The following is a 12,328-nucleotide window of genomic DNA, read 5'->3' on the forward strand; positions in this document are numbered from 1 at the left end:
CCTCTCGTTTTACTAATGTGTGCATCAGAGATGGCTTTGTCCCTCTGGGCTATGCTTCATTGAACTCCACTCTGTCCTCTATCCATTACTTCCATTGCAGACAGCAACCCACCACCCAAGATAGCTGAGTTGGAATGGACTAAGTCATCAGAAGTGGAACCTAGCAAACAGGAATAAGGGTTCAAGGGAAGCCTTTGAGAAGGGCAAGTTTCTCTTCTCTCCTTGTGTTCTTGGATCAGACAACTGACTCTCCCCAAGCTGACTTCTTGCTCGGATGAGCCGACTTAACTGTGAGGTCCTGCCAAAGGTTGTCTCACTAAGCAGTGCCTGGGGCTTTCACAAAGTGAAGTCACCTCGTCTGCCAAGCAGGGACTCTCCAGCTAGACACAGGGGGAATTTCACTGCTGTCTCACTGCTTCTCCAAAGGAGGAAGTTCCTGCCATTAGACTACCTTCATCATGCCCGTGTGGAGTTCCTTCTGCCCGTGGCTAATATACTGAACTAGCTCATGGTGCAGTGTTGAGCTATAACAAGAAGGAAAGGGTGGGCTGAAGCTTAGAGGACTGTTCATTTTACTGAAGAGGAGACTTGGGGACCGAATCATTTCTCTACTTGGCCAAACCTCTGGTCCTCCTGTCTGGAACTATGACTTCGATGGGGCACCAAGGAGCGTTTGTCGGGTGAGCATGATCGCTTTTCATCTAGCTCGGAAGGTTAGTTAGTTGTGTTGCCAGTATTCCTGACTTCCCTTAACGGCCCATTCTAAATCAATCTTCCATGAATTCATTCGAATGTTTTTTGTAGTGCCTTAATGTCGTTATCCCGTGTCCCTGCCCCTAACCCTGAGGGGCTACTTGAAGAGGCTTTCCCCCCACCCCCAGCATCACCTGCCCTTTTCTCTTGGGAGTGTCTTCTGCTCACTCCATGATCATAAGCTTTCTCCCACACTCATTTGCCATAGTGGCCATATTTCAGTGTTCTCTTGACTCCTAATAGATGAGTTGGGACACGTCTCAAAGTGCTTTTGTTTGCTCTGAAAGAGGTTGAATCAGGGAAGAGACGGAGGGTGGGTGGGTGGGGGGGAAATATATGTGGGAACAGTTTAATTGTATCCACGAGGATTCTTAGTAATCAGGATGCCAGTGTGTGTTTTCCAGAGCCTAAAGCTGACATAAATAATGTAGCGTACCCCGCTTTGTGCAGGCTTGCCGAGGAATGCTGATAGAGAAAAAGCCAAAGCAGGGATCAGAAGCACCCGGCTCCCAGCACAGCCTTTAAAATCCTTTTATTGAGTAGTACTTTTGAAAGTGCAGCCAGGACCTTGGCGAGCTGTATCTGCCAGGGAGAGGCCAACAGAGAAGGAACTTTGGAGGAGGCTGCCTCGCTTGCTTTTTCTTTTTCTTTCTTTCTTTTTTCTCCTTCCTTTCTTATTTGAAGAACGAGAATCTGGTACAGCGTGCGTGTGTGGCTCCAGCTAACGATTGGTTGATTTCATTGCATGTCCCCAATCCCAGAAGGACTGGGACAGCTCTGTCAAGGCCCTGGGAGCCTGGTAAGTGTGCAGCTGTTGCTAACAAGATCTGACTGGCCTCTCAAACATAGTTAAAAGCATCATGCCAGCCTTTTAGAGTCGCTTGCTGTAATGGTAAGAGCAAATGAGCTTTGTGGGGCAGCTAACCCCAAATGAAGTCCTGCAGCTTAAGCGCATTTACAGTCGAAGTACGCGTTGGGGATAGTACTAGGGACCACAAACGCCTCCGTGCATTTGCAGGAGGGGATCAAATGTGCTTTTACATGGAATTTTTATAGTAGTTGTGCAAGCCAAGCTAAATATCCAACTGAAGCATCCTCCTAATTTTGATTCAAAATGGAACTTCTGCTTAGTCCTGGTCATACATGATAGATGGACATGAAGGCAGAGCTGGGGAGAGGCAGGACAGGATAAGAGGATGTTCAAAGTAGATCCCACTCATTTGTGGTGTTGAGGGATAGGCTTTGGGTATTCCATTTAAAAAATAGACAGCGATTTCTTTGCTTATGCTCTTGTGGTTTAAAAAAGGACCTCGGGGAACATTTGTTTTGTTCTATTTTGTTTTCCTTTTGATTAAGGCGTTTGGGGTCTAAAAAAGAAGATTAAAGCAGGATCCGTTTAATTTATTTAGTTTGCCTCACAGACATGAAGCTTCAGAATGGTAAGTGTCAATTATATTCCTACTGGTTTGGGTAACTGGCTGGGGAAAGGATTCTTTCTCACCAGGGAAGACATATAGCTATCAGATTGGGACTATTCTAAAGCTTTTGACCGGCTCTGAGAGCTGGTGTATCAGCAGAGATGTGTGAGGTCATAGCTGAACAGCTTGAATTTTGGAGACTTTGAGCGAGTTGATCTTTGGGAGAGGGATGGTCGGTTCTCTCTTAGCTATCAGAGGTATGATAATTCTGGAACTTTGTTTAGAAACCAGTAATAACCCACCAAAAATTTATTTGAAAAGTATAGACGCAGTCCGCCAGTTTCGTTTTGGGACAGGGCTATCTTTTCACTTTGATTTGATACATAGGTACTGCTGTTGTTTTTTGGTTTGGGGTTTTTTGGTTTTGGTTTTGCTTTTGCTTTTGTTTTTTCACTTAAAAACCACCATCAACATGTATTTGGTGAGGTAGCGTTTGGATGTGTTACTGAGAGCTCTGCAAAGCCTTGCTAACACTGTCATCATGTTGACAGGAAGGAGCATGGTTTCGGCTGAGCTTCGCTTTCCTCTCTCGGGTGCGGGCTCTGTGTTTCTGCCACTTTAGGTGCCTCCATGACGACTTTCACTCCTTCATCGCACAAGCCTGCTCCCCTCTTTGCAGACGCTTACCCATGTCAGACTTGGGCTTCGGTTCGGTTTTAGTGTTCACCTGCCAACTTCTAGCTTCCTGAATAAGGACCCAGAAGGCTCTCAGCTGGGAGTGGAGAGATTTAATCTTTGTCTTAGCTTCCCCAGGTTTCAGCCAGCCATCCTCCTCTTGGGAACTAGCATGCCCATCTGCAAAATGGGCTTCAGATCTGAATACTGTTGTTACACCTCTGTTCTTGAGAAACCTCTCAGTGATAGTTGCAAATATTTGAAAGGGGAAGGGGACAAGACCCGCTGAATGAAGGAGCCATCTGCAAGCTGTTTTCTATAGGACCAGGTCTGGGAGTATTTTCAATCTCCCTGAATTGTGTTGTTTGATGGATCTTATTTGTAAGCACAAAGAAAAGTGTCTTTTAACTGCAGAGAGAAATGCAGTGCCCGTAATAAACAAAACTCCGTTTTTATAACCTGAAAAGTGACCTGAAGGAATGTGAAGAATTGATGGAAGGCTGTGCTTCTCGGGTCCAAAGTCACGGCTTCATGTTTAATTTAACAAAACATTAAACATTTCATGTTTAATTTAATGAAACATTAGAGCACCAGGATTTGTCACCTTCATGACAGAGTGTCAGAACTGTAGGATAGTTTCAGAATATATGTTCTTGCTCCTGAATTCACGTGTGACACTGAAAATGTCTTGTAGCTTAAAAACATCTCTCTCTCTCTCTCTCTCTCTCTCTCTCTCTCTCTCTCTCTCTCTCTCTCTCTCTCTTTAGGGAATCTTTTTTTTTCCTTTTATTTTCCCTCCCTCTGATAAAAGAAAGAGAAACACAAAGCAAGTAAAACAACAAAAACGCCAAGGCATTAGGCACGCACTACTAGTCTAGCTAATTTTAGGGGGCTATTAGCAGGCATTTAGGCAAATCTATTAACATTTTAGCATCAGCACAAATGCAATTGCGTTTCTCCTTTTTGTGTTTCTGACAAAATAAGCAAGCACCGGGGTCTTCAGGACAAGGAAAGAACGGGTGTTGGCACCATTTGTTACATAGTAAACTTTTCATTAAGCTGCTTGGATTTTGTAATGAACTCTTTGAAGGAGGCTGGAGGAGACCTTAAGGGGAAAAGTTAAGTTGATGTATCCATTTGATAAAGATTATTTAGCAATGGACAAGATACCGCCCTTTGTCCCGCACCAACTGCCAGACAGTCTTCTTAGAAAGTGTGGTCCAAGGTGACAATGGCGGCTTGCCTTTGGCTTGTGATAGGAAGTTTGCCTTTCATAGTACGAAAACAAAGAGGAGGTCCCCTACCTCTGCCTCCGAATTTTGCAGGTTGATGTGGTTTTTATTTTCAACCAATCCTTAAATGTTTAGCTCCTTTAATTGGAAAATAGTAAATATGTTTAATCAACGCAGGTACTCATTAGTTCATAAAACATGCATATATTGTGCATGTATATATTTATACTCATGCATACACGTGCATACAACATATGAGCACACAGCACCCCCATCCCACCCCTTAATTCATTTCCATCATTTCCTGTGTCTTTCTAGAACACTGGCACAACATATATAAGCACAGTATATTGTGTGTGGTAACAGAGCTGTGAGTTTCTCCCCATGTTATTATATACTCAGCCTGAGCACACAGCTTCCTTATATATACACCTTGAAGTGGCTGCAACCAGATGTTTCAGGAAGAGAGAGATGCCATGTCTGCTCAACTCAAAGGCATGGAGGGCAAGAGAAAAATCACTGTGACAGTACTGGCCTGAGGAACAAGCCACTTTTTTAGCTTTTAAAATGTTTCTTTTAACTCCACCCTACATAGTTGCAGCCGCTTCATTTAGTTGAATACTTGTAGATAACCTTTGTATACTGCATCCCGAAGAAGGAATGCCAGGAATGCCCAACACTGGTCTAGACTCACTGAGAGCCCTGTTTTTGTTGAAAGGGGGGCCAGGAAACTCCTACTCATAGATTCCTATCCAATTTTCAGAATGGTGATGGTGGTACCAACGTCTAGTCTGGTACTATCCAGTTTACCTTCAGCAGCTGCAGGCCCAGTGAAGCTCCCCCTGGTGCTGTCCCGGCTACCCTCACACACTCTTGTGACCTCCTCTGTGACCACCATCCTATCTGCAGAAGGCACAGAGGCAGCAAAGGTCCCCAGGGCTCCTGCTTCCCTGCAGATGACTCTCTTGAACCCACCCATGTTCCTAGCATTCTGCCGTGTTTCGAAGAGAAATGTTGGGAATGTGCTCCCACCCTGAGGTTGACCTAGTCTGACAGAGAAGACTTCTTAACAGAAATACAGTGAAGCACTTTCCTCAGCTGAGAAATGGAAACCTCTTGTGGCCACAGGATATCTTGTGGGTGTGGGCATGAGCAGTAGTTTCCAGGGAAGTCAGAGGAGGTTTCAAAGAGGTCACTGTCAAGAGAAGTGGACTGGAGGTTTCATGGAAGGTGTGGAAATAACCTTCCAGGCTTAATGCAGGGTAGACAAGAACAGCTGAAGGAGCTTCTGGCATTGAGTTTGGTAGTGCTGGCACCCTGGCAGGTAAAAGACATGTTAGAATGGTAAGCAGAGCCCATGATGAATGGCTTTCTGTACCATCGAGTCTGTGCCCTCATCAAACGTGGAAGTCTATAGTAGGCTGTCATTCAAGACAGAACAGTATGGAGCAGATGGGCATGGGTTTGGGAAACCTCCTAGTTTTGTGAATTGCACAACCACTTGAACATTTAAAAAAATATGCTGATTACCACCAACCACATCTGCCCATCCCAGATGGAGCCTGGAGCCAGGAGCTGCTGGGTTGCAACCTCTGCTCAGAGGCAGCAGGATGCCCAAGGATACACTTCACATCAGGATGACTTTCCCCAAATCCAAAAAAAAAGCTTGCAGATAAAAATGCATTTGGAGGAATGTACTCTTGTGTCCCTCCTAAGAAAGTTGGTTGGAAGGGGACTAAATATAAATGTGCATGTTTCACTCTGGGTTTGTATTCATACAAGGATCAATGAGTTTTAATTCCTTCAGGAGGCAAAGCTGCTTTAGGTGAAATCCAAAATATAGAATGAGCTGGGCGTGATAGTTCAGTATCATGGTTTGAGGACAACCTGGGCTATATAATTGAATTCAGGACCAGCCTCGGCTACAATATAAACATGTCTATATCAAAGAATCTGTAGGTTGGAATAGTGCCTCTGAAAATGCAAACTGAAGAGCCTCATTACCAAGCTTGCCATAGCCTTTTTGGGTGGCCCCTGGAATACATGGGTTCGGAGGGAGGTGGTCCAGGGGGAGGCTGTTTTATAGTTTCTGAATCTTCAATTTAAGTTTTTTCAAATGTGGTGGCAGAGCTGTGGCACTTCAGTGAGAAGATTCTAGCTGCTCTTATGCACATATTTTGAGAGAGCAGCTTGCTCGGGTGTTTGCTGGGAATGGTGAAGGGGGTGCTGGGTCACTGAACACGATGTGGAGCTGACTTTGCCCTAAGCCTTCCACAGCTAGACTCGTCTGTACTGTTTGACCTCCTCTGGCCCCAGGTGGGGTGGACTGTGGGCCACACCCCCTGCTAGACTGAAGGAATGAATGCATGCATTCACCTACAGGTTCTGCCCTCTGACGCTGTCAAAACTCCTTGAGTGGTGTGTCAGGCCGGTGTGGGAGAACTAGGCTTCCCCACGGTGGCCTCAGTGGCCTGGAATGAGAGCGTGCTGGGCCATCGCCTGTGTGGAAGCGGGGGAGTACTCAGTGGCCTGCTTTCGCTGCAAAGTGAATGGTGATGACGCACTCTGTAGGAATAAAGTCAGTGGTGATTTAGAGAGCGAGAGAAGAAACAAAAACAACTGATAGCTCAGTCGGTGAAGAGCTTGCCTTGCCAACCTGTGGACCCGAGTTCAGGTTCCCAGAACCAACGTAAAAATCTGGGAGTCTTGTCTGCCTTGTGCTTGTAATCCAAACAGTGGTGTGACGGGAGGTGGAGACAAGCAGATCCCTGGAGTGCATCTCCAGTTTGTCTTCCTACTTGGCAAAGTCCCAGATCCATGGCTGGCCCCGTCTCAAAGAAAAGGTTGATGGCTCCTGAGGAATAACACCTGTGCTTATTTTCTAACCTCCACCCACATGAACACATGTGCATGTGTGCACCTGCACATCCATGCACACAAGAAGAAAACAAACCCATGTGTGGCCCAAGTGTCAGCTTATACCCACTCATCGCTGCGAAGCAACCAGACACACATCGCCCAGGCTCACATCTCCTTCTTCATAGGGAAAGAAGCTGAGGGTCACAGCTAGTTCTGCACGAGGTGGAGAATGTGGGATAGAGGTCTGTGACCAACAGTTTAAAATTTCCTCTATCTCACAAAACAAAAACAAAACACTTAAACCAGCAGAGAGGAACATAGGAACACACAATCCCTAAGCCAAGAACATGAGCCTAAAGCAATCTTTACTGAAAGTTTGGGAGGAAGGAGAATTTTCACATGGCAACAGTTTTAAAAAAAGAGCCTTAAGTGGATGTGAGGCACACTCTTAATCATTCCCTGGCTCCATCCTACCCATATGGGTTCTAGCTCCTTGCGGGTGGTGGTTTTTGTTCTGTTTTGTTTTGTTTTGAGACAGATTGGCGTCATGGAACTCACTCTGTAGACCAGGCTGGCCTCAAACTCAGAGATCCACCTGTCTCTGCCTCCCTAGTGCTGGGATTAAAGGCATGTGCCACCACAGCTGGCTTTCTTACTACATCTTTAATATTAGCCAGAAATGCAAGGACACCTCCCTGTGTTTATATAGAGCCACTCAGCATTCCAGACACCTGCCTGAAACCATGTCCTTGTCAGCATTCTCCACTCAAGGAAGACTGGGATGTAAAGATTCATCTTCCCTTGGGCAGGAATAAGGACAATGCTTCACTAACCTTCAAATCACACACTAGTCAAAGTAGGTATTCGCTTTCAATAAGTTTTTCTGGCATATAATACTTTGTTATGTATTCCATGACCCAGTTCGGTATCCTTCCCATATGGACTGACTGGTTGACTAAGGCATTGACTACAGTGTGACCTGAAATGAGGTGCAGAGTTCTGAAGCCCTGCTGCTTCCTTGCTGTGTGATTCTGGGCCAGCCCAGTACATTCACCGAGCTTTGGGTAACCGGGAACAATGGGGGTACCTCCCTCCCTACAGACTTGTCACGTGTTAACCGAGATAATGGGTGTGAGGTCTGAAGCATCCTGCACCTGCAGTATTTACTTCCTTCATCTATACTCAATGGCAGCACTCCCCTTTGATCCAAATTTGATGAGCAGTTTCAAAACAGTCTCTATTTAAATTGGTTGAGCATGCTGGAATCGTGACACAAACCAGATTCCTCTCACCCCATCAGGTAGGAACTGCCTTAGCCTCCATCCTCCATCTTTAAGACACAAACGTGGGTGGCTGCTGCCTTCTGCTAAGCAGACTTTGTGCTTACCTTCCATTTCTCTACAGTGACCTTTCCCCTTGTCACTGGTTGCGCTGAAGAGCAAACAAACCCAAAGCATTCTGGGATGACAGGCACAGGCAGGCCTTTCCCAAGCAGAGCTTCATCAGAGATACAAGCCCCCAGAATGAAGGCCCTTGGCTTCAGCAAGAACAAAATCCAATTGTTGGGGCCCTGGTGTGGGTCCTCAGAGGGTGGGGCCCGCAGGGGGGCAAAGAATTGTTATTGCAACTAGATTTTAATCAACAGTTTCAGTAACAATATTGAATTAAAAAGTTACTAGCTACTAGTTAGAGCATGGCTTAGCTCGCAGTTGGGCAAATCAGTCATTCTGTGGTGATTAACATCTATTCAGAACAGAGAATGTATTATGGGTACTAAATTATCATAGGAATTAATGCAGTCTTTTTAAAGGGCTTAAAATATGTTAATAAATACAGTATTCCAGCACCTGCAGCTCAAGGAACCAAAGTCATTAAAGATGGATATAATTATATTTATTATTGCAGGGATCTAGGTAGGGGAAAAACAGTTTAATGAGTATGAATGAAACAGGGGTTCTTTATTTAAAACTTCTTACCTAGAAACTGTTCCGTTTGAGGAGTTGTTATTCCATCCTCATTGAGGGGAAGAACTGGGAGGAAAGTTCATGGGAGATGGTTTTCTAACCCCTGGCCAATAAGTTTCTGAGGTTGAGTGTGGACCATGCCCTTGCTTCCTTGCCCTTGGACTATGCATGAGACTTTACCGGACAGGGCTTAGAATAACTGCTCTGATGCTCGTACCCTTTACAGACGTCAGTGACCACCCTCTTCCTACTCACACTCCACCCAAGAGCCACACCCTCCTGTGATTTTTAAAACACACCCAACCCTTCCCTATCTGTGGTTGGAGCTCGTGATTTTGTGTCTGGAATAGCATTCATTAACGGAATCCATATTTTACCATACTTGGTCCTAAACTTGTGCCAAATGTTAGCTAATTTAACCTTCATAGGAGCTACATAATCCAAAGCTCATGACCTTCACATTTTACAGGTGAGGAAACTGAGTCTGCAGGCTTAGGTTGGCTGCCTTTGAACCCACTGCCCTGAAGTTCTCTTCAGTGCAGAATTCCAGGGCCTCTGTTGGAGGCTGACTGCTACATCCCTCACGTTCCATTCACAGGTTGTGGCTGGTGCCTGTGGCTAAGTCACTATCTCCTGCCATTCCTCTTTCCCCTTCTGGGATCCAGTTTGTCCACTGAAGCTCCTGAGAGCACAATTTAATCTGATTTTCTATGTACTTATTTTTAGTTATCATTTTCCTCTTCTAAACTGGCATCATTCTCATGAAGGCAACAACTGTTCTACTCTGTCACTTGGGGTCCCCAGTCCCATTAAAGTAACTGACACTTAATAAATACTGAGTCAATATTTGTTTAATGGGTCCTTGAACTCATATGTTCAGCATTTGCTGTCAGTACCTAGAAGAAGTTATATTTCTCATCTATAGACAGAAAGATAGACGGAAATGATCACATCTCTTTGCTTCAAATTATCGGATGAATAAAACAGTTTTATTGGGTGGCCCTCTTATGATCAAATATTTTCTTATTTAAGAGTAACAAAAATGACAGTCTGGTAAAACCATTTCCGTATGAAAACTGGGCTTTTTCCAATGAAGACTGAAATAATCCTGGGGGTAGATCCTATTCGAATGATAAGCAGTCAGAGAAGTTGGGTGGAGAGGCCCCACGCTGAGACACCCAGCTGACTGGGATAGAGGGGGTGGCTAGTTCTCCACAGACTTGGTCCAGTGCAGTTTCTGCCCACCAGCCTTGCTCAGACAGCCCCCTGCATCAACACATCAGGATCAGCCCCTTCATACAAAACAAGTTTCTTCCAACCAGTTCTTGCTGTTCTGGAGAATTGCACCTGGCAGATGCTAAGCAGTAGATTGGAGTTCTCTTGTTTTACTTTTGGAGATCTCAGGGAACACTGTTTGAGGTGAAAATGAACTACCTGTCCTCATGGTGGAGTGCATTTGAAATACTATTTCCTTTTATGAAGTAGAAGAAAAGTAAACAAACACACATGGTATGAAATTGAAATTGTGTGCCCCATGCATGCGGTGAGCTGCTAGCCTCAGAAAAACTGCCCTACTTTCCTGCTTTGTCAGCTTGCCAAGGACCTAATTCAGCTACTAAAGTCCCCAGCACTATTATTCTTTACCCCAGAGGGGCATGGACCTCATTGATCATCTGATTAGTACTAGAGGCTTCATGCCCAAAGAACAGGGGCATATACAAATAGGAAACAAGTTTCATGTTCTTTGGACAGTCTCTCGTCCTTTTCTTGAATCTCCAGAGGCCTGTGAGCTCCAGCTGAAGAAGGCCCCATAGAACATGGCATTGTGAGTTTGTTATAAATTCGAATATTCATTGAGCTCCTCGTCCGTGTCAGGTGCCTGGTAAAATTATATAAATTTTCAGTAAAAGCATTGCTCTCATTTTTCAGATGAGGAGGTAGAAGCTCAGTACAGCAAAACAAGGCAGGAAGTGCTGGTGCCTGATGCTGGACCATGCAAAGGCCAGCACAGAAAGTCTGCAGACACTGGCCCCAATGACGCTCACTTGGTACCAAAATAAATCTCAGAATAGAAAATGGAGGCTAAGAAGGACAATTTCGGGGCCTCCTAAAGGCAACAAGGACCAGAAAGTCCATGTTCCAGGTCTCATAGCTCCTCTTAGAGAGCAGACTGGGGCAGTGCCTGAGTGTCTCCTTCTTCTGTAACTTGCCCTCTTATTCTGGATAGAGAGACAGGAAGACTCACATCTGAAGGAATTTGCAGCCCCACCTCACTGAGCTGGATCTGGCAGGTCTTGGGGTTTTACTGAGCCCCTCTCGAGAATATCCAAGACTGGATGCCATCAGGGGTCATTGGATCCTGTCTGACTCTGAATGCCATTGGATTATGGACACATTGTGTAAGAAGTCATTAGTGTAAGATGTGTTCAATTATTTCTTTCATTCCTTAAGAGAATAAGCTGCGATCTCATTAGAAGCTGCTTGAGAATGTTCCTGGGTCCATGTTTTTCTTCTTCCTTCTTTCTTTTTAAAAGAGGTCATTTTCTCTTAGGAATGAGTCTTATTTATTAAGCTCGAACTATTAACTTTAATGGAGTTAAATCTCTCTACATGTTTCTTTTTCAATGGTTTTTATGTACACTTTTACCTCATTATTGGTTTCCTGGGGATCTGCTGTGTTCTAGGACCCTGAGTGGCCTCTGAAACCAAAGCAAAGAACCACCAGCAGGAGCCTTGGAGCCCTGGAGGAGATTACAGTCTAGGGTAGATATTATGGATAAATAAATAAATAAACTAACAGTGTAATGTCAACAGTGCCCTGTGATATATATCACATGTGTAGTAGGCAGGGTGATCAACCCAAACATAAAAACTTACAGCTGAGTAGGACTGTCAGCCTTGAGTAGGCACCCTAAAAGTTTACTAAAACCAAAGCCCAGCTATGTCCAGGGCAGGTCTCAAATTTCTCTTTCCTGTTACATTGCCCACAAGATAGTGGCATTGCTACCCCCAGGGAACACTTTCAGAAGCCCTGTTCTGGCGTCCAATTATAAAGACAATACCAATGACGTGTTGCCCCTGTAGCCTTTTCTTGCCTTAACGCTGAGATGTCTAATTTCACAGGCTTTTTGTCTTGCTCTGTGTTGTGAGTTTCTTTGTGAGTATTTATGTTTCTCCCTATAAGTAGGAGCGTAGAGTCTAGCTGGCCCTTCATCTCTGAAGATTCAGAAACCCACAGATTTAATCACCCACAAATATGAACTATTTTGATTGTGTCTCCACTGACATCATATAGACCTTTTTCCTGTCATTATTGCCTAAGTGCTGAAGTGTAACAGCTATTCTGAGAGACCTAGGTGTAATCAAAGTGTGTGGAGAATATACAAGAGTTGGGTATAGGCATCACATCCTTATACACAAAGAAATT

The 12,328-nt window shown here is 44.7% G+C and overlaps 1 protein-coding gene across 20 annotated transcripts in view; it reads left to right on the forward strand.

Annotated features, from left to right (window-relative positions):
• Tenm2 (teneurin transmembrane protein 2) overlaps positions 1-12,328 on the forward strand; it is a 1,246,916-nt gene that overhangs the window by 821,942 nt on the left and 412,646 nt on the right. Inside the window, exon 1 of one of the 20 annotated variants that reach the window (XM_052758566.1) lies at positions 2,162-2,192. The exons of the other annotated variants lie outside the window; for them this stretch is intronic. Coding sequence (XP_052614526.1) covers positions 2,177-2,192 — 16 coding nt within the window. The 5' untranslated portion in view covers positions 2,162-2,176. Of the gene's footprint in view, positions 1-2,161; positions 2,193-12,328 lie in introns of those variants that run through there. 20 annotated transcript variants of the gene reach the window in all.

The sequence above is a fragment of the Peromyscus californicus genome, unplaced genomic scaffold (genome assembly GCF_007827085.1).
Source record: "Peromyscus californicus insignis strain IS unplaced genomic scaffold, ASM782708v3 Scaffold_3__1_contigs__length_106647218, whole genome shotgun sequence".
NCBI lineage: Eukaryota > Metazoa > Chordata > Mammalia > Rodentia > Cricetidae > Peromyscus > Peromyscus californicus.